Source organism: Physeter macrocephalus, chromosome 2 (assembly GCF_002837175.3).
Source record: "Physeter macrocephalus isolate SW-GA chromosome 2, ASM283717v5, whole genome shotgun sequence".
In the NCBI taxonomy this organism is placed as follows: Eukaryota; Metazoa; Chordata; class Mammalia; order Artiodactyla; family Physeteridae; genus Physeter; species Physeter macrocephalus.
Genome location: NC_041215.1, coordinates 33,112,637 through 33,139,122, shown reverse-complemented (window position 1 = coordinate 33,139,122; position 26,486 = coordinate 33,112,637). Strand labels below are relative to the sequence as shown.

The 26,486-nt window shown below is 40.0% G+C and overlaps 1 protein-coding gene across 1 annotated transcript in view; it reads right to left on the bottom strand.

Moving 5' to 3' along the window:
* Window positions 1-26,486, bottom strand: part of CNTNAP5 (contactin associated protein family member 5) — an 879,838-nt gene that overhangs the window by 89,486 nt on the left and 763,866 nt on the right. The window contains exon 19 of the mRNA XM_024115033.1: window positions 17,847-18,071. Coding sequence (XP_023970801.1) covers window positions 17,847-18,071 — 225 coding nt within the window. The remainder of the gene's footprint in view (window positions 1-17,846; window positions 18,072-26,486) is intronic.

Here is a 26,486-nt window from a genome sequence, read left to right as displayed (position 1 = left end):
TTGCCACAGAGAGCTGGAAATTAGGACCTTCACAGGGGATTTACGTGTGCTGTTTCTTTGTTTTTTATTGTTGTGCTTTCACTTAAACCATCAAGCATTTCTTTTTTTTTTTTTTTGTCTGGCTGGGTCTTCGTTGCTGCGCGTAGGCTTTCTCTAGTTGCGGCGAGCAGGGGCTGCTCTTTGTTGCGACGTGCAGGCTTCTCATCGCGGTGGCTTCTCTTGTTGCAGAGCATGGGCTCTAGGCACGTGGGCTTCAGTAGTTGTGGCTCTCGGGCTCTACGTGCAGGCTTAGTTGCTCCGTGGCATGTGGGATCTTCCTGGACCAGGGCTCGAACCCATGTCCCCTGCATTGGCAGGAAGATTCTTAACCACTGCGCCACCAGGGAAGTCCCAAGCATTTCATCTTTAATGTCATTTGTCTTTTTTTTTTTAAATAGATCTTTATTGGCGTATAATTGTTTTACAATATTGTGTTAGCCTCTGTTGTACACCAAAGTGAATCAGCGATATGCATACATGTGTCCCCATATCCCCTCCCTCTTGTGTCTCCCTCCCACCCTCCCTATCCCACCCCTCTAGGTGGTCACAGAGCACCGAGCTGATCTCCCTGTGCTATGCGGCTTCTTCCCACAGCTAACTATTTTACATTCAGTAGTGTATATATGCCGATGCCACTCTCACTTCTTTTTAGAGGTCCCACCTACAGAAAGCAATTCAAACAACTAAAACCCAACAGTATTACCATTATAGAGCCAATGACTTGGTCACATTTTTTCCTCTATCTTCTTTAAATGCAATATTTTTATCTATTTCAAATTGCTCCCCTTTTAAGATATTTTTCCTCAGACCTTTAACATACTTTGAGAGGAAAAATACCTCTCAAAATTAGAAGTAAGAGGATAAGAGTAATCCATTTTTATTATCTGTTACTTCTTAAAGTTTTTCTCTCATTTTAGCTTCAATCATGCTTTTAAGTAAAGTTGTTACCCAATTTATCTATTCTCCTTGATTCTTAGCTGTGCTTTAGTGCACCACAGAAAATAAGACAGTGAACTCTTTTAAAGGTGAACCTAGGCTATACTTATAAAAAGCCTCTTTGCTTGAAAAAAAAAAAAAGTGCCCTATTGTCATTAAAAGCTCTTAAGCAATTTCACTAGAAAGTGTTGTCCATAATGGTATCATGTGTAGATACTGGGCCCTGGAATGGTACAAGAGCAGTGCTGAGTCCTTGAATTAGTGTCATAGCAGGGGATCCAAGAAATTAACAGAGGTTGTGACAGTTTCTATAATAGGCTGCTGCAGAAGTCCATTAAGAGGGCACTTAACATAGTCTTTTGGAGGGAAGAAAGAATGCTTCCCGGCGGTGACATTAAACTTGGACTTGAAGGAATAAGAGTTGGCCAGCAAAGAAGGCGTGGAGTGGGAAAGGAAAGACTATTTCAAGCAAAGGTAAGATATACAAAGACCCAAAGACCCAAAGAATATTATGTATTCAATGATCTGAACATAACTCAATATGGGGAGAGGGTACAATGAGGTGTGACAAGAATAAGAATCAAAACTTCAAAGAAAAGCAAGAATCTAGAATGGAGGAGAGTTTGGAGGAGAATTAGCCCGAGGGCAATGGGGAGCTATCAAAAAATGAGTGACATGAATATATTTGAATTTAAAAAAGATCACCCTGGTCAGAATAGAGAATGAATTTAAAAAGCACAGGCCTAAAGGTTGTGAGAGGTATTTGAACACTTTTGCAGGCATCTGATTCTGAGATTACGGTAGCCAGAACAAGGATAATCAGAGTGGGAACATAAAAACTAGACTGCTAGAAAAGAGACTGAGGAAATAAATACAATGCAGTGCAAGGGGATTGAAAAAATCTTGGTTATTGATGGACTTTGGAGAAGTGAGAAAAGAGGAAGACATGGGTGAGGCATCTTGGACTTGGACATTTGGGTAAACGTAGAGCACATCTCCGATAAAGGGAAAACTCAAGGAAGAGAATATCTAGTTCTGTGTGTGTGTTGGTGGGGGGGTGTTAAGCTTGAGGTCAATTTTGGGTACATGGATTTGGAGGAGGAATCTATGGGACAGCCAAGTGAAGTTGTCCCTCGAGCTGCTGAGATAATCCACGTAAAGTCACAAAGAACCTACATAATCACTAATTGAAGTCATGAGAATGGATGGTCCATCTCAGGGAGGGTTTATCTTTCCTCCAAAAAAAGCCAGAACTACCACAAGGAGGCCAACATTTAAAGGGCAGCCTGGCTGGTCAGAATGGCCGTCATTAAAAAGTCACAAATAACAAATGATAACAAATGCTGGACAGGGTGTGGAGAAAAGGGAACCCTCCTATACTGTGGGTGGGAATGTAAATTGGTGCAGCCACTATGGAAAACAGTATGGAGGTTCCTCAAAAAACTAAAAATAGAGTTGCCATATGATCCTGCAATCCCACTTCTGGGCATATATCCAGAGAAAACTATAATTTGAAAAGATACATGCACCACAATGTTCATAGCAGCGCTATTTACAATAGCCAAGACATTGAAACAACCCAAATGCCCGACAGATGAATGGATAAAGAAAATGTGGTACATATATACCAGTACAATGGAATATTACTCAGCCATAAAAAAGAATGACATAATGCTCTTTGTAGCAACATGGATGGACCTAGAGATTATCAGACTAACTGAAGTAAGCCAGACAAAGACAAATATCATATCACTTACACGTGGAATCTAAAATATGACACAAACTAACTTGTCTATGAAACAGATACAGACTCACAGACACAGAGAACAGACATGTGGTTGCCAAGGGGAAGGGGATGTGAGGGAGGGATGGACTGGGAGTTTGGGATTAGCAGATGCAAACTATTATATACAGAATGGATAAACAACAAGGTCCTACTGTATAGCACAGGGAACTATATTTAACATTCTGTGATAAACTATAGGGGAAAAGGATATGAAAAATAATGTGTGTGTACAAATATATATATATATATATATATACACACAGAGTTTGGGATTAGCAGATGCAAACTATTATATACAGAATGGATAAACAACAAGGTCCTACTGTATAGCACAGGGAACTATATTTAACATTCTGTGATAAACTATAGGGGAAAAGGATATGAAAAATAATGTGTGTGTACAAATATATATATATATATACACACACATAACTGAATCACTTTGCTGTACAGCAGATATTAACACAACATTGTAAATCAACTACACTACAATGAAATGCATTTAAAAAGTAAAAAGAGGGGCTTCCCTGGTGGCGCAGTGGTTGCGCGTCCGCCTGCCGATGCAGGGGAACCGGGTTCGCGTCCCGGTCTGGGAGGATCCCACATGGCGCGGAGCGGCTGGGCCCGTGAGCCATGGCCGCTGAGCCTGCGCGTCCGGAGCCTGTGCTCCGCGACGGGAGAGGCCACAACAGAGGGAGGCCCGCATACCACAAAAAAAAAAAAAAAAAAAAGTAAAAAGAAAATAAAGGCAGCCTGGGCATGTGGTATCCATGTGGAAGACTGAGAAGAAGTATACAATAGTGTTATTTGCTTTGTTAAGCTCATGAATGTGAAGGCATGAAACAGATCTGGAAATGAGGCAACTTCTTAGTGGTCCTAAATAAAGTGTGCTTAACTGTTAAGGAAGTAGAATCATTTGTTATATTAAATGTCTCCAGTTAAATAAGTTCATTCATTTATTCTTCCATTTCTTCCTTGAAGGACTTGATTCACTAACTGAGGACATGGAAACGGGGTATGCGTGCAGCTGTGTAGATAACCATCTAAGTAAGGTGTCTTCACCAATATCTTTTACCTATTTATATGCATTTATTGGTGGTGGGGAGAAGAACTAGCTTTTGTATTAACAATACTGTACATCTCTTTCTTTATATTCAAATAATGGATTTTTTCATGAATTTAATGATTGTTCATAAAAATTACACATTTTAAAAGTCAAATAGTATAGAAAGAAGGGAGGAAGCAACCCCTGCCCCACTCCTTCTTAATTCTAGGTCCTCCTCCTCATATGCAGTTACTTTTAGTTGTATTAGTTTTCTTGTTATTTTCCTTCAACTTCATCTTATTAAGTATATTGCTGGTTCTTTTTATTTTATTTTATTTTTTATCATCTATTTATTTATTTATTTTACAGTAGGTCCTTCTTGGTTAGCTATTTTAAATATAGCAGTGTGTACATGTCAATCCCAAACTCCCTGACTAGCCCTCCCGCCCACCCTTCCCTCCTGGTAACCATAAGTTCATTCTCTAAGTCTGTGAGTCTGTTTCTGTTTTGTAAATAGGTTCATTCGTATCATTTTTTTTTTTTTTTAGATTCTGCATTTAAGCAATATCATATGGTATTTGTCTTTCTCTGTCTGACTTACTTCACTTAGTATGATAATCTCCAGGTCCATCCATATAGCTGCAAATATATTGCTGGTTCTTGACTTATGGATTTTAGATATTATATTTTGCCTTCCCACATTGGTCCATGAGAAATTCTCTTTCTCGGACCCAGTCTCCTGGCATCCTCCTCATGCTTCCGATGGAGGTATACTGCTATTTTAGATAGGCTGGTTTTCAAAATCCATATTGTTGTGTCTGATGTAAATATCAGCCTTTGCTGGTATCTATCGCTTGTGTGTTTTGTATAAGAGCCACCATATTAAAGCCCTCTGTCGATATGCCTCATTCAAGGCCAAATTTTCTCACCCTCAAGGATACTGATATTTTGGACCAGATAATTCTGTGTGTATGTGTGTGGAGGGGATTACTGTCCTGAGTCTTTAAGATGTTTAGCAGCATCCCTAGTTTCTACCCACTATATACCAGTAGCACCTCTCATCTTGACATCTAAAAATGTCTCCTAATAATGCCAAAGTTTCCCTGGGGGGGCAAAATCCCACCCAGTTGAGAACAACTGGCCAACACTGGTTGCTTACTGGGACTCCTGCATGCTGTTATTCTGAAATTACCTTCCTGTTCTGTGGCGGATGACCTGTTTCCTGGATCCCATACCTTTCTTTTTTAAACACTACTTTCTTTGGGTGAAGCACATCGTAGCGGGCAGGTTCTACAGTGGCCCCAGTGACCCACTGCCAGGAGTCATATGCAATGTCCTCCCACATCACATGGTACTAGGTGTCCTTGCTGAGTTTAGGCTGTTGACTGAAATAAATGCACAACTTGAGAGTTGTGAGTTGTTTTATTTGGGGCAAAATGAGGACAACAGTCCAGGAGACAGCTTCTCAGATAGCTCTGAGTAACTGCTCCGAAGAGGTAAGGGGGAGGTCAGTATATATGTGATTTTAGTGAAAGGGGTATGTGCAGTCAAGCACACGTTTTGACAGAGGCTTGCTGCTAGTCACAAGGAGCAGATGTCACCAATAATAATTTTAGTGCTCTTCTAGATACGAGGAGATGCAAGAATTGGGCTGATAAAATCTTCTCCTGAAAATATCTTAACTTTCTGAAGGCTTGTTCTGCCAGTTTTTCCTAGAGCACAGAGTGCCTCATTCCTGATCACCCTGAACTCCTTTCAGAGGTTGTTGAAGGTCAGCAACTGCAGTGGGTAGTGACTTCACCCTTGACGACGCAGATGGCAAGTGCCAATTTTTAGTTGGGAAAGCTCTAAAAGATTCTGATTTCTGTCTGAAGTAGCCTTCTTCTGCGTAGCTATCAATCTCTCTCGCTCTCTCTCTCCCCTCCTTCTCTCCTCCCACTTTCACTCATCACTTTCTCTCATATAACTTTGTAAGGTGATAGATGTTTGTTGTTTTAAGGTGCTAAATTTGGGAGTGATTCTTACATAGCATTCAATAACAAATATATGCATATCAAGTAGTGTCTTAATAAAGGTGCTAAGGAAGTTTAAATGATGATGTGAGATACGTCTTCCTTTTTACGTATGAATAGTTTTATTTCTCCATATGATATATGACTGATTATTAGACCAAGCATAGAGCTCTAGCTTGAAACCCATTTTCCCTTAGAATTATGAATATGCATTTCCATTATCTTTGAACTTTCAGTGTTTCTGTTAAGAAGTCATATGCTAGTCTGAGTCCAGATTCCGTCTTTAGCAGATTTAGGATTTTGCCTTTGTGTGTCTTCTACTGTTCACAGTGCTGTGTAGAGTAGCAAAATTTTATATCAGATTTCTTTTATCCTATAAAGTGTGTTCAGTTACATCTTTGCTAATGGCCCCTCCCCACATCTATTCTCTCTTTCTTGTAAATCCTATTGGACATTGAAACATCATGTTTGACCCTCTGATTTTCTCTTCTGCTCTCCTACTGGCTGATTTTTTGTGTTTTTTCTCAACTTTCTGGGACATTTCTCAAATTTTATCTTCCAATTTTCCAGGTTTTAAAAAATTTCCTCTGTTGCATTTCTGAGAGTTCTTTCTTATGGCTTGCCAGTTTTATTTTAAAGCAACATGCTCTTGTTTACTGGATTCTTATATCCTCCCACTTCTCTGAAGATATGTCTTTAGTGTTTCTTATGCCTCCTGCATTATCCCTGTTCTCTTTAATTATCTGTGTTTGTTCACTCTGCTCTTTACCCTTCACCTTGGACCTCTGATGGAAATATCTGATGGTGCTTGTTATCTGTTCAGACTCATGACTGCGGCACTACAAATTGGACTGAAGATTCCATGTGCATGGGCTGGCTTTTTCAAGAAATGGGCTTCCCTATCAGGTGATGATATGGATAAACTTTTTTCTTTTATTTTTTTAGTGGGAGCATCTCTAAAATTCTAGTTATTACATATATTTTTAATAGGGCTGTTCAGTTCTTTCACGGAAAAAACTTCCCATCTCTTGCATGGAGAAAGAAAACCCTCGCCTTAGAGCTCTTGGAAGAGGGCAAAAAATAAGGCTAGTGATGCAGCACCCAGTGTACAGAGTGCCACTTTATTTCTACCTTTAACCCTGCATCTCTCTCAACCCTGCCCCCCACAGCTTTGACCCCCTTTGGTTCAATTCCTATAAGCTACACAATAAGTCTCTGGTCTCCTGAGATGGAGGGGAGAAGGAATTTGCTTCCCTGGCTGGACACAGAAAAGTGGGTCCAAGGTCAACAGCTCCCTGTACAGACTCTGCCCTATTTCCCCCAACTTCATGTCTCAACACAGCCTCTATGGTGCACAAACCATCCCAGGTCTGAACCTCTCCCAAGATGTCTTTTCATTAGCATGCCTTCAAAGAGACCTGAAAGGAGGCAGCTTTCACCTCCATTTGTTGCCCAATTTCCAAAAATTTGTGTTATTTCTTACCCATCCTAAACTCTCTAATTTGTCCTCTTTGTCATTTTGAGTTCCAACTATTTTAAAATTTTTAATTTCTTTATGTCACAGTGGAGGAGTTTAAGAAGAGAGTGACAATAACTTTGTGCCTTCATCCTCCACATTTAAGTAAGAACACGCCTTTGTTGCATGTGAATTTTCTGAACCCCTAAATTTTTGCTGAGCCCTATTAATCATTGTAAAGTCACTTGTTCTGAGAAAGGAGCACTCCCCCATGTGCTATTTCACTTCAAAATTTCAATTGAGAGTGACTGCCAAGTTTAGCTGGCTAGTCTCAGAGCTGGGGGCTTGAGCTAGTCCCTGCAACTTGCATTGCAGAAATTGGCGTCAATAAGGAATGCTATTTTTTCCCACTCGATAGCCCTGTGTGCTTCAACGTGTACCACACTGCAATTTGCCAAATATGAGAGATATCTGGCAACCTCTTTTGTTAGCAATGCTTTTCTAAATATTCCAATGGGGTTTTAGCACTCGTATTTTGCCCCATCATTTCTGTCTGGCCCACCTTTTTACTTTTTTTAATTACTATTTTTAATTCAAGTATAGTTAATTTGCAATGTTGTGTTAGCCTCAAGTGTACAGCAAAATGATTCAGTTATATATATATATGTACACACACACACATATATACATACATATATACACACATATATGTGTATATATATTCTTTTTCAGATTATTTTCCATTATAAGTTATTACAAGACATTGAATACAGTTCCCTGTACTATAGAGTAGGTCCTGTTTTTTATCTGTTCTATATATAGTGTGTGTATATGTTAATCCCAAAGTCCTAATTATCCCTCCCCCATCTCCTCTCGTAACCATAAGTTCATTCTCTACGTCCGTGAGTCTATTTCTATTTTGTAAGTAAGTTCATTAATATCGTTTTTTTTAGTTTCCACATATAAGCAATATCGTATGATATTTGTCTTTCCCTGTCTGACTTACTTCACTTAATATGATAATCTCTAGGTCCATCCATGTCTGGCCCACCTTTTAAATAGGGTTCCATAAGCTAGGCACTGTGAAGTGAACATGGCATTCCTAACAGAGCACACACACTACGTGAAAGCTAACGCAAACACCAAGGAGAAACTGACAGGTTCCATGAGAGTAGTACACACAATACAAGGAGAGGTCAGAGCATAGAGCAGAATAGTTTACCAGATAAAAAGTGAGCGTAGCAGAGTTCAATTTTCAGACACACTGGCTCAGCTGTGTGAACTTGAACAAGTCACTTAACCTTTCTGTGCCTAAGTATCCTCATCTGTAAAATGGGGAAATGTTGGCACTGACTCCATAGCCATTGTGTGAGAATTGAATGAATGAACATATGCAGAGTGCTAAACCTGCAGCTTGGCACACATGACACACTTTATAATACTGGCTGCTATTAACTGTTTTCTAGCTAAGAGGTCGAGGGAAGTCTCCTGTGGGTGGTGGCAGGAATTTAAACTGGACTCGAAGGTTTAGAACCCCACTGCAGTGCTAGCTAGAAGATCCAGTTTTCAGAGCCTTCATTTCTAGGCATCAAGAGGTCAAGCTACGTATTAAAGTGGAAACACATTTTCAATAACTTTAAATTAAGAGCAATAATGATAATCCAAGCCTGACTTGTTGCACAAAAGGCAATTACCATCACAGAACATTGAACGTGCCCTGGACTGTGGCCTTCTGCTGAATTTGTTCCACATCTCGAGATAAAAGTATTTACGGCTCAAGTGGTCAAAGGAGAATAAAAACATGTCTTTTATTCTGAGAAAAGCTTTCTTCACACAGACTTCAACTACTTTGTTAATCCTTAAGCCTCTAATTAGAGTTCTAGTCCAAAAGCTAAATATTCAGCACCCCTACACCCCAACTCTCTCCACCAGGCTTTAAAAAAAAAAAAAATCAAGGTGGCTCAGTCACCAGCCAGCTCTTTGGTCTGTTTTGTAATAACCCTTCTCTGTATTTATCCCACATCTTTCATCTGAGTTCCTTAAGACCCTTTACAAACAGGATCTCATTAATCCTTAACAACACTGCCATGAGGCCATTGACCGCTGCAATTATCCCAAATTTACAGATGAAGAAACCAAGGCACCGAGTGCAGGCCTTTTCTCTCCTTACCCAACAAAGCAGATGATAATTTCTCAGGATGCTCACACTACATACACATGACAGTTGTAAGCAACCGGCCTTGTTGCAATAACAAACAGTTGCTCAATTCCTGGAACATTTCTGAAGAGTTGTTTAAACTGGGAAAGTACAAGGTGAGAAGACCCCAAAGGCCTTCAGAAAAGAAAATCAAAGCAAGCCAGCTCCACAGAACCCCACTACCCAAACACACTGCCTCTCACACGTGTATTACAGGGGACAGAGCAGAATCTCAGGAAGAACATTTTTAAGGACATTACTACTCAATTAACAGAATTTATATTCACTATGGTGTCTTTTGTGATGCCCTGGGAGGAACTGCCCTCTCTCCCCAATATGGCCCCACTGTAATCCTATAAAGTCTTTTCATGGAGCATGGAGGGTGTTCCCACACTAGGTATATACATCCTTCTCCTACTAGATTCAAAATACAGAATTCCACCCAAGAATACTGAGGCCAACTATGTGCTAGGTACTCTGTTAGACGCTAACATTACAAAGATCAATTGTATATGGAAACTAACCTCAAGAATCTCCCAGAAGCCAACTACACTATATTCATATTTCTATTCTCAGCACCTAGGATAGCATCCAGCTTATGATAGGTATTAGGGACTTAATGTTTGCGTCCCCCTCGAATTCATATGTTGAAGCTTTATCCTTCTGTGTGGCTGTATTTGGAGATGGAGCCTCTAAGAAAGTAATTATGGTTAAATGAAGTTATAAGGGTGGAGCTCTGATCTAACAGGAAGAATGTTCTTTCCAGAAAAGATGTCTGCAACCCAAGGAAAGAGTTCCCACCAGACACCAACCCTGCTGACACACTGATCTCAGACGTTCGATCTCCAGAACTGTGAGAAAATACATTTCTGTAGATGGAGCCATCCAGTTTGCGACATTTTGTTATGGCGCCCCAGCCAATGAATACAGTAGGTATTCAATTGATGTTCATAGATTGAATTGTACTTTGTTATTTTTGTTCACCTTATTACCATACTAGTCTTTGATTACCACTCTTCTCTCAGGGGCTTGGAACACCGAGTCAGTAGCTGCTGTCCCCCTATTTTGGTTTCCTTGACGCTGGCACATGCTGCCCAGCCTACTCCATAGCCAGAGGGGTTGGACTCGAAGGGGGGAATTTCCCAAGTGCTTAACTGTGTCTCCCCAGCTGTGTCCTGCTGAGCCTGGCCTTGTAGGGAGCAGACCTCTTCAACAGTTCATCAGTCCTCTGCATATACCCTGCTCTTTTTTTTTTCCCCCTCTTTCTCTGTCTTATTTTGGAAACATCAGACAAGTTTTCCAAAGGTCTGATTCAGAAGGCATTTGAGAAAAAGCCATTCTTAAAGTTTTAAAAAAATTTTATTTTCCATGTCATGTTTTTGTACATCAAAAGCTGCTGCCTGTGCCTTGTGACAGCAGCTCATGTGCAGGGTGGGCACCCTATATCTTATCTTTCTCCTTCCTGGGGGAATGTCCCCCTCATTAGGTGCTCTGCCTCCAGGGAATGGGCAATGTTTATGCCCTCTTTGTATTCAAATTGCATCCCAGTTATCCTGAAACCTGCACTTTACACGCATGCTCTGATCACCCAAGCATGAAGATAATTCATATTATTTTATTATCATCAATAAGAAAATATACACCGTGTTTTGTACTTTACAATCTATGAAGCACATCCTCTTGCATCATCCCATTTGATCTTTGTCTTAGCCTGATTGAGCTGCTATAACACAATACTGTAGACTGAGTGACCCAAACAACAGAACTTTATTTTCTCACAGTCCTGGAGGCCAGCAAAACCAAGGTGCCAGCCAATTCAGTCTCTAGTGAGGGCTCTTCTCCTGGTTTGCAGACGACCACCTTCTCACTGTATTTCTACATGGCAGAGACGGAAATACAGAGAGAGACAGAGAGACAGAGAGAGCAAGCTCTGGTGTCTCCTCTTATGATGGCACTAACCCTATCAGATCAGGGTTCCCCCTTATGACCTCATTTAACCTCATTACCTTCTTACTATAAATACAGACACAATAAAGTCAGGGCTTTAACATATGAGTTTGATGAGGACGTGATTCAGTCCACAGTAATCGTCAAGGACCTATGAGCACACCACAAAATAAAGGATCTCCCACAACAAGGAGTAGAGAAAGAGAAACGATGACCGAAATCCAGTCTTACTCATCATGCCAGCATTTCTCCATTCAGGCCCACCCCTCAGCTTGGTGGACTAACTGAGTGATGATACTGGGGATGCCATTTCCTTCTGCCCGTATCACTGTCCTTCCTCTAGAGGGAAAGGTGACCTCTCAAGGTCACATTGTGTCATAGCCATATTTTTGTGAAGTGGAGGACAGAAGTCCTGCAGGACCTAGTATCCCTGAGCAAGAGATGATTGGAAAGCTCAGAAATGTAGGAAATGAACCAACCTAAACAAAGCCTGGGTGCTAGCAAAAGACATGGGAATTTTAAATTCCAAGCAGCAAAGTGTTGTTTGATACAAGCCCAGAGACGAAAGTGATCAGGGCTTAGTAAGGCCAAGGAGACACGCCTTCTGAGGCATGCTTTTCTCAGACTGTTTATCAGGATTCTGTGGCTCTGAGGATCTCAAGCATATGCCAGGGTCAGAGAGGGAGTGATGGGGGCAGCGTGAACCTTTGAAGGTCTCCGGTGAGAAAACAGCTGTTGAGGATTGTACTTTGAAGACTTTCCCTCTCTGGATTCCTCTTCATCCCTGTCTCCCTTGAGTCAGTCTGTTCCTGACAAGTGACAGGAAGGCGAAGTGTCTGGGTTCGTCACTAATCACTATTTCCTCCAAGGTATGTGCAATCACAAATGCAGACAGTGCATCTTATGAATATATATGGTTAAAAAAAAAAAAAAAAAGACTGATAAAAAGAAAATGCTGAAGCAAAGTCAGATGTAGCATTTGGTGCTGGAAGGCAGCTGAGGAGCCACCGAGGGAAGGTGACCAGGAATCCTGTTTGGATTTTGTACCCAAGTGATTTCACCCTCGATTGATGGTCTTAGAATGATCACAGATTCTAAATTTAATTTTTTTTTCTACCATCAGGGAGCCAAGAAGGACAGATGATAAAAGAGTAGAAAAGGGAATTGATTGGTAAAAAAAAAAAAAATCATATTTCATATGTGATGGGAATAAAAGGGAGAAAATGAGGAACAATCAAAGAAACAACTTATTTTATTTAAAAAATATAATATCCAGGTAGAGACCACTGACTTATCTTTCAGGGACTAACTCAAAGGTCACTCTCCATTAAGAATTTTCTGACCCTCCCTCCCAGAAAGACTTGCTCACTCCACCTGGAACAGACCTCTATGCTAGTATTGATGATACATCGTTGCCTTACTTGCTTTTATCATTGTCAGCAGACTAGATTCCTTAAAGGCAGGACAGGATCCAGTCTATCTCTGTCTCTCCCACACGTGAAATAGTGCCTGCCACATGGAAGATGCTCTGTGGATATTTTTTAAATGACAAGCATGAAGGAGACCTGCCCCGTACCATGGGGAAGGCAGAGCCATCACTCAATAAAACGCTCTGAAAGTTGTGTCTCTTTTAAACATTCTCATCTCCTTCTCTAGACCATTTTCCTCCTTCAACGGCCCCTTCTCCTCCAATGGCCGTGCCTCTGAGAAGTTGCCTGTGGTCCCAAACCCCAGGTTCTTGAAGCACAATTGCCTTCTCTTTCCTAAGGACTCTCTGACCCCAAAATGTCTCCCTTTCTGCCTTTGTTCTTCCATCTCAGAAATTAAAATCCTTTTCTTCCTTTAGGAAGAACCTGTTTTCATTTGAAAAGACAGCAGTGGCTTAACCTGAATGTCTAATTGGAGAAAATTCAAGAACAATGATCAAGGACAAAGAAGAATTCCAAACCTGCCAGATCAAACCCTGCCAGGGAGAGATTCACAAACACGGCTTTGCAACCCCTTGCTCTTCCTCCTCCAGCCTGGGCCGCCTTAATACGGCAAATATATTTGCAAGCCATGTCTCCACGCCCTGGCTTCTTAACCAAGAGTGCTGAAATTGAAGCCATTTTATGTATGACGTGGCCGTGGGCATTTTCTTCCCCTTGGGGAGAACAAAAAAGGCTCCTTTTTAAGAGTAACTCTCTCTTAATTTCCACCAGATTCCCAAAGGTGTCTTAAATCAAAGAAAGGTTAAGAAAGCTGTGCTAACAGAAAACTCTTCCCTGCACATCAGAGAGGTGTGAATCAATCTTATTAAAAAATCCCTTCCATTGCTGTCCACCTGAAACTAACACAACACTGTAAATCAACAATACTCCAATAAAAAATTTTAAAAAATCCCTTCCAGAGACTTTCCCAAGTTAACTCTTTACTGTCTTTGCCCTCCTAATTTTTTTTTTTCAATCTGTAAAAACAAAGTAAAGAATCTGTATTCGTTACTTCCATTAATATTTTTAGAGGTATATTTTCCACTGAAATGTATCAAAGTTGTGATAAAAATACTTCTAGTTCCTTACAATTCAGTGTCCCCCATATTTTTCACTGACAATTAGGTCAGTGACCTAATACTATGAATGTACTGGGAACAAGTTGTAAGAATACCACTTCTTTTTTTTTTTTTTTTTTCCGGGAGAAATAAGATCATTTTTATTGGTATTATTGCTGTGGGCAAAATGAGGCTAATAATAAAAGTCTGGCCAGTGACTATTTGGGCTTACTATTTACAAAGTTGCAGTAATAATAATTGTGTACATATATATAGTATTTTCTAGTAGAAGCAGCACTTTTGCACATATTATCTCATCTTTTTTAATAACAGCTTTATGAAGGAGACAGGTATTATTCTCTGTGACTAAGTGAAGTTAGACAAAGAAAGACAAATATCATATGATATCACTTATATGTGGAATCTAAAAGAATAATACAAACGAACTTATTTATAAAACAGAAACAGGTTCACAGACTTAGAAAACAAACTTATAGTTACCAAAGGGGAAAGGTTGGGGAGGAGGGATAACTTGGGAATCTGGGATTAACACACACACACACACACACACACACACACACACACACACACTACTATATATAAAAGAGAAAAACAACAAGGACCTACTGTATAGTGCAGGGAACTATACTCAATACTCTGTAGTAACTTATATGGGAAAAGAATCTGAAAAAGAACAGATATATGAGTATGTGTAACTAAATCAGTTTGCTGTACACCTGAAACTAACACAACACTGTAAATTAACTATACTCCAACATAAAATAAAAAATTTTTAAAAAGCATACCACTTCTTAACTCCTTATAGAAGCATTTCTAAGTCTGCAAATAAAGCCCCAGCAGAAAGAAATATAAATGTAAGAAGACACAGGAAGGGAACAGAGAATCACGAACTCTAAGACTTGCCAAGAAACTAAGAGGTTATTTTTCTCTGCCATCCGCTGCTAGAATTCTTATTATGGTTTCTCCAACAAATCATCATGCAATTATTATTCGAAGACCTCCAATGACAAGGAATTCACTGTCGCACAAGGCATCTTACTCTACCGTTGTAATCTCTGAATTCTTAGGAGATTCATCCTTAAAGTTAGGCAAAATCTAACTTCTACTTAGATTTCTTGAGAAATCTGGGCAACTGGATTCCCTCATGTATTTAGATTATCTTTCAAAAAGTTTAAGGTAGTGTCTGAGTCCCTCTTTTTCCTGATTGTGTTGAGAGAGCACAGTATCCTGTATCCTGCTTACTTTTGTCAGCCTCCTGATCCTGTGCAGTGGGACTAATGACCAGAGAATCAATGACCCAGAGAATCAATAGAAGAATGAATGAATGAGCACTTATCTTAGTTCTGTCTCTGTAGGAGAAAGAGATGGCAGGAAAAGTCCAGCATCCTCAATCACTGAGTCCCCCAGCACTACCTATTACAACAAGAGGTCCCTAGAGCAATCGTGGTGGGGCGAGGTGGGCAGGGATAGTGATTCTCTGAGATTGAGTAAGGGGATGGGGGACACCCCATTACTAACCACGGCTTGGACACCCATTTCCTGTTACACTAGCCCTGAGATCTAACCTTAAACCAAAAAACAAGGTACAAGTACCTCCTTGCTTCCTGCATTTAGCCAGGGTTTAAAACATGTAAATGCCTATGGGGTCAGGTAGAGCCTTCAATGAAGCGAGGCATTAGAGTATGAGAAAATAAAGGTTAAGGCAGAATTCAAGAATGCCTTCCTGACCAGCAAGGACCTGCTGTATAGCACAGGGAACTATACTCAATATTTTGTAAGAGCCTATAAGGGAAAAGAGTCTGTAAAAAAAAAGATATATATGTATGTATAACTGAATCACTTTGCTGGACACCTGAAACTAACAAAACATTGTAAATCAACTCTACTTCAATTTAAAAAAAAGAAAAGAATGGCTTCCCAATTAAAGTTATTTAAAATATGCTGTCTTTCAAAAAATAACACTCTTAGTTTACCCCTTATGGTCAAGAATACCTACTAGACTTGGGGAGGGAAGGCTGAATCCCAGCTCTCTCCTTACTTGCTGTGGGATTTTAAGCGAGTTATTTAATGTCTGTCTATATGCCTTAGATTCTACAACTCTTAAGATACTGATTCTATTAATACAAGTAATCACACAGGATTATTGTGAGGCTTAAGTGCTCTGTACTAATTAGAATAGTGCCCAGCATAGAGTTGAATATATTATAATAGACTACACAGAGTAATATATATGAAATGTGATATAGTTATTTTTGTTACACAGTCTGTGACCATAAGCATGATCCTGCAGAACCACACCCAAAAGGTGCTTTCGGGGAAGTCTGGCATCTCAGAGCTCTGTAACCATCTGACTATAGTCCAGTCCCAACAGAGCAGGATGATCTAGTTTAGAGGAAAGATTGCTGGGCTGACTATCTAGAGACCTGGCATCTGGCCCTAGCTGTGTCATGAATTAGCTGGCTGGCCTAGGTTAATCAGTTAATCCATGCCTCAGTGTCCTCAGCCAGCCTTATTGACCTTACAGAGACATTTAAGGGGAAAGAGTTGAACACTGACATGTTGCTATAATGGTCCTAATCATACAGAGTTCTGCTGATAAATAAGAGGTCTAATAACCCATAAGGTTTTCCTTTTCTCTTGCAGAGTCTTTCAAGACCAGACAGTCTTGGATGACCATTCGTTCTCCTAGTTTCTCTATCTCCTTTTTTTCTTCCCTTCTATGTTGCTTTTAGGATGAATGAGTCCTTTAGAGTTAGCCATTGTTATTATTATTGTAAATCACGCCCGATTCAACCCACAGGTCCACCAGTTTTGAACCTTGCTTGAGGCCCACATATCATTCTTCATTATCTAGTTCATACCTAGTTGGAAAACAAGATGACACAAGGAAGAATAAACCCAAGTAAAAGTAGAGCAAGAGAAACTTCTGAAGTTTCCACACAAGGTCTAGAGAGGGCCCAGTGTGCGCTGCGTATCCCCAGCTTCCTGTATGCTCCCCGCCAGCGCCATAGTCCATCCTCGTGGTGGATGGTTCAAAAGCCCAAACTCATCTCATTATATAGCAAGTTGCAAGAGGGGAAAAGAAATTCTCAATCATAGGAAAGTGTTCTTTGAGACCATACTACAGGGATGTCCACATCTGCCCTCTTCGCCTGTTCCAACTGTTCTCTAGGAGTTTGATCTGAGTGTCCTTGGTCGTGACTACATAAACTGTCCTCATCACTGCAGGGTAGAATTAAGTAGTGTGAAGAGCAAACCTGGCTTCTGCTAACAGCCATCAAAACTGATGTCCTTCAACGGTCCTTGTATTCATTGGGCTCTAGCCCCTTTATCATTCTAATTTTCACATATTTCCTTTTGTCCACATTCTTTCCAAAATCTGATTCTCAGCACCCAGCCCCATACTTCACAAGGTTATGACTCACACATACTACTTCTCTCTAAGACCTAGGCAGTCAGCTTCTATTAATGCAGCCCGCATTTATGCCAGTTGTTTTAACAGTCCTCAGTAAAGGATCCTGCAGCAAAGAAGACAGGATATATGTGACGAGTGTCGTTCTGAAATTCAGATACGCTGATGATCTTCTCCTTTACACTTAATGGATTGCAGCACAGAATAAATAATAAAGAATGACTGCTACACAGTTGAAGCAAATTAAAGTCAACGTATTCGAGACTTCAGCAGTGAATTGACACAGCTCCTGAATACCAATTGCAACTCATAAAGGAAAAGCACAATCAAAGCTTGGCCTGGAGATCTGGAAAGACACTGCCCAGGTGGGACCACATTAAGTTGAAATTATGCAGAGTTCTGGAGGGCATGTACTGGCCCTCCAGCACAGAATAACACTCCATCAGGCTTCATGCCAACAGAACTCACCGTTCTTGCAGAGCAGGACAGCCAGGTAGCCCTGAGAAGAAGAGTTGATACAGAGCAGGAGGCTGGGTGCCTGGGCTGTCACAAAGCTCAATGCAATGTTTTCTTTGGATGGGGTTGCATCTGCATAAATCGCTGAGGAAGAGAGGCTTATATTCTTGGTCACCGGGTAGGGTTCTTGAAACATGTAAATCACTGAAGTGCCAGCCTCAAAGACAGCAGAAACCTCTGCAAAATATCAGAGGGGAAAAGCACACATTAAAACATTTGGTCAAGTATTCAGGAGAGCCATCATTGCTTGTTTATTGTTTCCTATGCATTGGTCACTGTGTGAGAGTTTTTACATGAATTACAGAATATGCTTCCCACAATAATTTTGAAGTGGCAGAAATCACCATTTCTATTTACAAATGAAAAACATGAGGCTTGCCGGGGTTAAGCACCTTGAACAAGGTTGTGTGGCTAGAAGAGAGAGCTCAGATTTGCACTGTGAAATGTAGGACCAGTTTCATGTATATCTGTGGAATAACTACCACGTGCCCGGCTGATTTCTCGAGAAGCAAAGAGGAGGTGTCCTGGCCTCCTGCATAGTAGAGAGAAATTGCACCAGGATTATCTTACTTTCAAAACTGAAATCCTAACAATTCTGGTTTATGTTTTTCTCGTGGGTCAGGAGGGTGTTGAGTGGGCTCAAAACTACTGAGAGTAGTACATTGGGAAAGAAAGTAATTCTCTATGGTGTTGGGTAAAGTGTGAGGACCCGTGGAAATGGAGGAGAGGAAATCTGTGGAAAGAGTAGGAAAGGCATAGGTATCCAATTCCTGGACTCAATTATTTTATTTTATTTTTTTTTTAATTTGAAGGATAGTTGATTTACAGTATTTTGTTAGTTTCAGGTGTACAGCACAGTGATTCAATTTTACATAATATGTATCTATTCTTTTTCAGATTCTTTTCCCTTATAGGTTATTACAAAATATTGAGTATAGTTCCCTGTGCCACACAGTAGGTCCTTGCTGGTTATCTCTTTTATATATAGCAGTGTGTTTAGGTTAACCCCCAAATCCTAATTTATCTCTCCCCCCTTACCCCTTTGGACTCAATTATTTTAAATATCCAGGGAATTGGTTTACAATTCCAAAAAAGAGCAAAGACTTTGGCAAATAGGCATTCCCATGGGAAACAATTCCTACAGCACAACATAGAGGATACAGATCTGCCATCACCATTGGGAAGGGAAGCCTCTACAGACTGATGACATTCAATTAGCAGGAGCAGGAATCACCCAATCCTCCCTGTATAATGTCTTCACTCCAACTGCTATCATTTTAGTTCAGTGGAATCAGCAAGGATCCAGTTTCACCACTGCATCTGAAGCCTCCTTTGATTTCATACTAGCTGTGCGGTTCCGGGCAAGTTAGTCAAACCCATGGAGATGGTTTTCTCACCCGGCAAATGGGAAACATAACACTTCCCTCAACAATATTTCTGGGCGGGTAAACAAGAGGATATGTTAAAGCTCTTAAGAGAGTTACCATCATAGTTTAAACTCACAGACTCTCCATATTAGAAGAGAATTTAACCTCAACCCATACTAACGCCCATCATAAAATGTATCTGTTTAATGACTGCACATGCATCCAAGTGCTGGGATATTTTCTTCTTTGAATCAAGGCTGCTCTTAAGGTTACTTTAAATTTTATCTCTACACAGTATCAGGGTATGGAGCAAAGGTTCCTTGGTAGAACAACAGAGCTTGGATCTGCAACAAACCTCTGCTATGAAAACAGCACATTAGACATGAATCTATTTTTTTCTTTTCTTTAAATTGAAGTACAGTTGACTTACAATGTTGTATTGGTTTCAGGTGTACAGCAATGTGATTCAGTTATACATACATATATATTTATTTTTTTCAGATTCTTTTCCCTTATTACAAAATATTGAGTATAGTTCCTTGTGCTATACAATAGGTCTTTGTTGGTTAAAAAACACATGAATCTATATTGGCATAATTAATTTCTCTTTTTCCTGAAAGACTGAATATCCGCAATTCCCCATGAAGTTCTGATTGAGTTGGTGGCACCTAGAACATAATCAAACCTGGCTTTTGCTTCCTAATTCCATTGCAAATTTGTTCTACCTTTGTGAAAATTCTGTAACAGCCTGTCACGGTGCCAAAAAAAATTAAAGTTGCATATTTACGCATATTGCTTAGCAGACTGGGAATACCGGTTTCTTTTCACTAAAGATTCAGAGAAAGTGTTCTGCATTTTGCATGCAGGTTAGAAAAATCATTGGTCCTCCTGATTGCAGAGATCTGTGCAGAAACTGGTGACAGGAGGGTTCTAGTTGATCATCAGCTGGATTCAAGCACTTTTCTCAAGTGAATTTCCTTGGGGACATTTGGTCTGCATTTTGAGCTACTATCTACTAGTTAACAGAGTAATGGCTTTTATGGGATGTTCGTGTGTGTGTTCAAATGTAAGTATAATTCAGATCATTCTGTCATGAATAGTACATTAGATACAGGCATTCATATTACATTTTTTCCTTATACTTAAGATAGGAAATTAAAATGAAAAGCACTTTTTAAACTAGAGCTGTCCTACCAAATTCTGTCTTCCCTCCTCCCCAGCCCCAGTCGTATTTTTATTTATTTAGATATTGTGAATTTCAACCTAAAACTAAATTCAGCAAAACACCTGGATTTGATTATTCTCTCAGTTTCTTTTCTTTTATAATCTAAGAGTTTGAGCTCTCTGATCATATTTAAGCTCTCTGATTGATTTATCTGAACATCTGAAACCACTGGGCTAAATGAAAGAAAAATCTTCACTTGAAGGTGATTATTACCAATGACCATCATGCTACTCTAGGGCCATGATAACCAATATTAGCAACATTCTTTGAGTACCTACCTGGTGGAAGAAACTGTGCTGATTAGATTCTGAGAAGACAGGACACACGTGGAAAGAAATAAGACCGATGGAAGGCAGCCTTGGATGTGATGTGTGAATGACAGAGACATTGAGTCCCAGAGTTGAATGCCTCTGTGGGCGGAAGCAGCGTGAGAAGACCTGAAAGAGGAGCTTGGTATTGACTAGGCCTTAAAGTGTGTAATGAACTCAGAGCAGATGCTAGGAGTCAGGGTGGTGCTGGAGAGGATGTGTATCTCCAAGGCAGCCTTGGAGTCAGACTGACATGGGCCTGGACCCTGTCTGTGCCCTCCTCCTGCTTTCTCATGAGATCCCATCAACTGCTGGCTATTCATACACAAACAGGGATGAATTCAATCTCGTGGCACGCAGATGGGTTGGAAGAGAGGATGTAAAGGGACAGCACATAGTAGGAACTCAATAAACAAGAGCTGGTCTTAATAATAGTAATAGAAATAGATTTAGAATTAGAATAAGTATAAAGACCAGGCCTTAATGAATAGGCTAGCGTTTCCAGAGAAATCAGTCAGGCTGTAAGCAATTTAGAATAACTTCAAACAAACTGAAAATAAATGAAAGAAATGGGAATTTGAATGCTGAGTGGATATTTCATATTATTAAAAAGTTATTAAAATTTTCTTACTATAACAGTCCTGTGGATACATATTTTTATGTCATCTTTTAACAATACATATTGCAGTATTTATAGAACTGATGTGATATCTGGAATTTGCTTCAAAATAATAAAATTCCCTGGTGGTCCAGTGATTAAGAATCCACCTTCCAATGCAGGGGATGAGGGTTCGATCCCTGGTTGGGGAACTAAGATTCCACATGCTGTGGGGCAAGTAACTAGTGAGCCCACACACTCTGGAGCCCGCATGCCACAACTAGAGAGAAGCCTGCGTGCCACAATGAAGAGCCCACATGCTGCAACTAAGACCCGACACAGCCAAATAAATAAATAAATAAATAATAGGAGGAGGGATGTTAGGCTATAGACGAAATAAAAATGATCATGAGTTAATAGTTGTTGAAGCTAAATAATGGATGCATGGGGGTTCTGAAACCCTTCCACTATAGTGCATAATTGAATTTTTCTGTAATAAAAAGTAAAAAAAAATAATATAAGTTGGCAGGAAGGTATATATTATAGAATTTTTTCAACAGGTTTTTGGCAATTGCTAAATTACCCAAATATGTATACTATTTTTTCACTGAAATTCCATTATTAAGGGAATAATCAATACATGTGTTTATAACAGCATTATTTATGTGCAAAATTTGGGGCAATCTAAAATTTCAAAACAACAGTAAGAGCATTTACTGAGACTTTATAGGCCAGGCATTATCTCAATTGCTATGTGAAGTGCTCATTAAATTTCCATCACAATCTTTCATGAAGAATTTCTGAATTTTCCACATTTTATAGACGAGAAAACCAAGGAATCGTGAGGTTGAATTACATAACCAGTGTCACACAGTGTAGACTGTAGATGAGCCAGAATCTGAACACAGGCAGGACGGGTACCAGAGTTCTACTACTGCTACGCTAAAATGCTCTGTGATAAAATAGGTCAAATACACAGAAGCAATTCCACCAGATGGAATATATTGCAATCATTAAAACTGATGAATTATATAGGAATGCCTATGAAATGAAATAAAGAAAATTCAGAATATAAAATGGAATGGACAGAATTAGCTACACTAAATGCAAAGAAAAGAGCTACAAGAAAATCAGATCTCCTTTTTAATGGTTGTCTTTGAATGATTAGCTTGTTTTTTTTTTTTTTTTTTTTTTTTTTTTTTTTTTTTTTGTAGAACTGGCTCACCTCAAAGTCCTAGCATTCTCAAAGAAACTGACTTTGGGTGTATCCATCTTATCTGCCTCTTTTCTTCAGGCAGGAGAAAACACACCACAACAGTAACGTGCTCTTCAGAGCCTGAGTTTTTCTCATGTTTCACAAAAGCGACCCAGGTTGCCCTCCTGGACTGTGAAGCATGGAGTCAGGAAGTTGGGGGCCTGGTACAACCCAGAGTCAATGTTCTATGGTCCTGCCCAGGCTGGAGGCCAATTTTCCAACCCACACTCTTGCCAACATCCAACCCTGGCATTGAGTGACAGCCCTCTGGGAGGCTGAAGCTGACTCTCTCGTCTGCTGCAAGCCCTGGGCAGCAAGTTCTCCCATGAGCGAGGGGAGGTGACTCTCTCAGAACATGAGGGCACCTTTGGTCCATGGCAGGCATAGAACTGAAAAGAAAATCTAGAGTTTCAATTTGCCAGTTTAAGAGTAGAAAAGTTATGAATCTTTCCCCATTTCTGAAGCTAAGTTTTAAAGCTTGGGACCTCACAAATAAAAAGAAACTTTTTCTTGTCATGGCTTTGACACCTGACAGGCTCCGGACGCGCAGGCTCAGCGGCCATGGCTCACGGGCCCAGCCGCTCCGCGGCACGCGGGATCCTCCCAGACCGGGGCGCGAACCCGGTTCCCCTGCATCGGCAGGCGGACGCGCAACCACCGTGCCACCTGGGAAGCCCCTAGCTTGGTTTTTATTTTCCTAGATTTCCAGATGTATTTTCAAATAGAATTCCAAATATACTACCTAGAGTTTTTAATTCAAAAAATTTAAATGACCGTCATACCTAGACACTTCAGATAGTGGTTGGGGTAGAGGTGGGCTACAGACAAGTACACAGATGGTATTGGAACAACTGGATAGTCACAAGCAAAAGAATAAAGTAGGACCCCTACCTTACACCATATACAGAAATTAACTCAAAATTTATCAAAGACTAAATGTAAGACCTAAAGCTACAAAACACTTAGAAGAAAACATAGACATAAATCTTCATGACATTGGATTAGACAATGGTTTCATAGATGTAACACCAACACACCATCAGCAACAAAAAAAAATAGATAAATTGGAATTATAAAAATTAAAAATTTTGTGCTTCAAAAGATATCATCAAGCAAGTGAAAAGGGGAGAAACATTTTGCAAATCATATATCTATTATGAGAGTTATGTTCAGAATATAAAAAAATCCTACAGCCAAATAATAAAAAGAAAAATAACCCAGTTTAAAAATGGGCTACAGATTTGAACAGACATGCAAAGAAGATGCACACTTGGCCAATAAGTACATGAAACAGTGTTTGACATTATCAGTCATTAAAAAATGCAAGTCAAAACTACAATGTGATATTCTTTCACACATCCACAGCAGAATGTGTCTTATGGAAAAGAGAGTAACAAGTGTTGGTGAAGATGTGGAGAAATTGGAATGTTCATACACGGCTGGTAAGAATGTAAAATGGAGAGGTTACTTTGAAAACAGTTTGGCAGTTCCTCAAAAAGTTAGACAACATGTAATTACTATTCGACTCAGCAATCCCATCTGTAGGTACATACCCAAGGGAACATAAAACATAAGTTGATACAAAAAATGAAACTGAGTGTGAATAGCAGCATTATTCATAATAGCCAAAATAAATGGAAACATCCATGTCCATCGCCTAATGAATGGATAAACAAAACGTGGCACATCCACACAATGGAATACTCTTTTGGAAATAAAAGGAAGTAAAGCACTGAAAACTCCACAGCATAGACGAACCTTGAAAACATTATTCTGAGTGAAAGAAACCAGACACAAAAAGGCCACTTACTGTATGATTCTATATATTTTTTGAAATATCCAGAATAGGCAATTCCTAGTGACAGAAAGTTAGATGAATGGTTTCCAGGGACTGGGAGAAAGGTGAATAGCTCCTAAGGGGTATGAGATTTCTTTTAGGGATGATGAAAACGTTCTAATATTATGGAGTGGTGACGGATGGTCATGCAACTTTGTGAATATAGTAAAAACCCCTGAATTGTACTGCTGAAAAGGGTGAATTTGGGGTATGTAAATTACATCCAAAAATAAAAAAAGAGAAACACACACATAAAACAATAACAAAAAAACCCCCTACATATTTGAATCCTATTAACACATTCCTGTACAGGATGAAATTAGGGTCAAAAACGGGAAAAAGGAATCAAAAAATGCTGGATGAACCTCCAGCTCTGACATTTATTAGCAGTCACTAAACCAGTGTGATGGTCAGTATTTTTACATGTTAAATGCAAATATTGCTTCTTCCCTCCTAGCTTGGGGATAAGGAATAAATGTTGCAGTCAATAACTGCTAGCTAGTCTGTGATTACCATTCCTTTGTATCACACTCAGAAACAGAAAATGGGTCAATAGACAGTGGTTCTAGCCCAGTCATTGGTCATTGACAAATGTCCTTAATTCTACATCAGATATTTCCAGGATTGGCAGCCCCTAAAATATACATGCCATGGAAAGTTAACATAAAAGACTCCCCTAACAGAGAACAGCTTTATCCAGGACCATCTTGGAGCTAAGGGCTCCCATTTGAGTCCCAAGCCACACTTCTCAGAGCCAACTGGCATTGCTCAAAGATGCGTTTAAAAGGTTCATCTCACATACTTTGCAACTGCTGAATATAAAGGGAATAATTTCCTTAGATTTATGAGATGGGGGAAAAGTTCACAGTGAAATACGAAGGAAGCTGAAAAGGCTAAGCAAATATCTGTCAAACTAAAACATGGGGAGAGAGCACAGCAGATATGTCAAGAAACACAGTCAAAAGATGCAGTGGCATGGGCAGAAGATAATGAATAGGAATTGTTTCAGAGAAAGGAACCAATGGGAAATTAGGCTAAATTTAGAGCAAGATGATCTGTGAGACGTTTGAATAATGTCTCTGGAGAAATACAGAGAGGTCTATTGTTTTTATTTTTTTTCCCAAAGAGACACTAGGTATAGATCTTGGAAAATAATGCTAGTATATTTTAGGGACTGGGTTTGGTGGTGTTTATTCTGCATTTGCTTCTTCTACCCTGTGGGGCCAGTCTAAGGGTGGCATTCAAAATTTCAGGGGAAGTTATTCCAGAGACTTCCACCAGTGTGAAAATGCAGGAGCAGTTTGTTTTAGCTCACAGGAAGAGCCTACTGGGGTGGGATCTCTTTTATTTTGAACTCCCGTGTAGGACCGACACACTGTTGGCCCTATAATTTCTACCATTAATTTTCTCCTGAGGAGCTCAATGCTTCCCAGCAATAACAAGCAAGTAATTCAAACTAATTGGGGAGGGGGCTTACCTGGTGGTGGCGCAGTGGTTGAGAATCTGCCTGCTAATTCAGGGAACACGGGTTCGAGCCCTGGCCTGGGAGGATCCCACATGCCGCGAAGCAACTAGGCCCGTGAGCCACAATTACTGAGCCTGCGCGTCTGGAGCCTGTGCTCCGCAACAAGAGAGGCCGCAATAGTGAGAGGCCCCCGCACCGCGATGAAGAGTGGCCCCCGCTTGCCACAACTAGAGAAAGACCTCGCACAGAAACGAAGACCCAACACAGCAAAAATAAATAAATTAATTAATAAACTCCTATCTCCAACATCTTCTTAAAAAAAAACAAAACAAAAACTAATTGGGGAGGAGGCCAGTGTCAATGAATGAAGAGCTTAAATTATAGTGCTTCAAAGAGAACACTGGGTGCTTTTTCCCCTGCTGTCTTTAAGTTCCAAGAGTAAGTTGAACTAAAATAAAGCATTGTTTGTTAAGGGTGTGCTTGAAAAATGTGTTTTAATGAACTGACAAGAATTATTTGTAATTGCCATCATTGTCT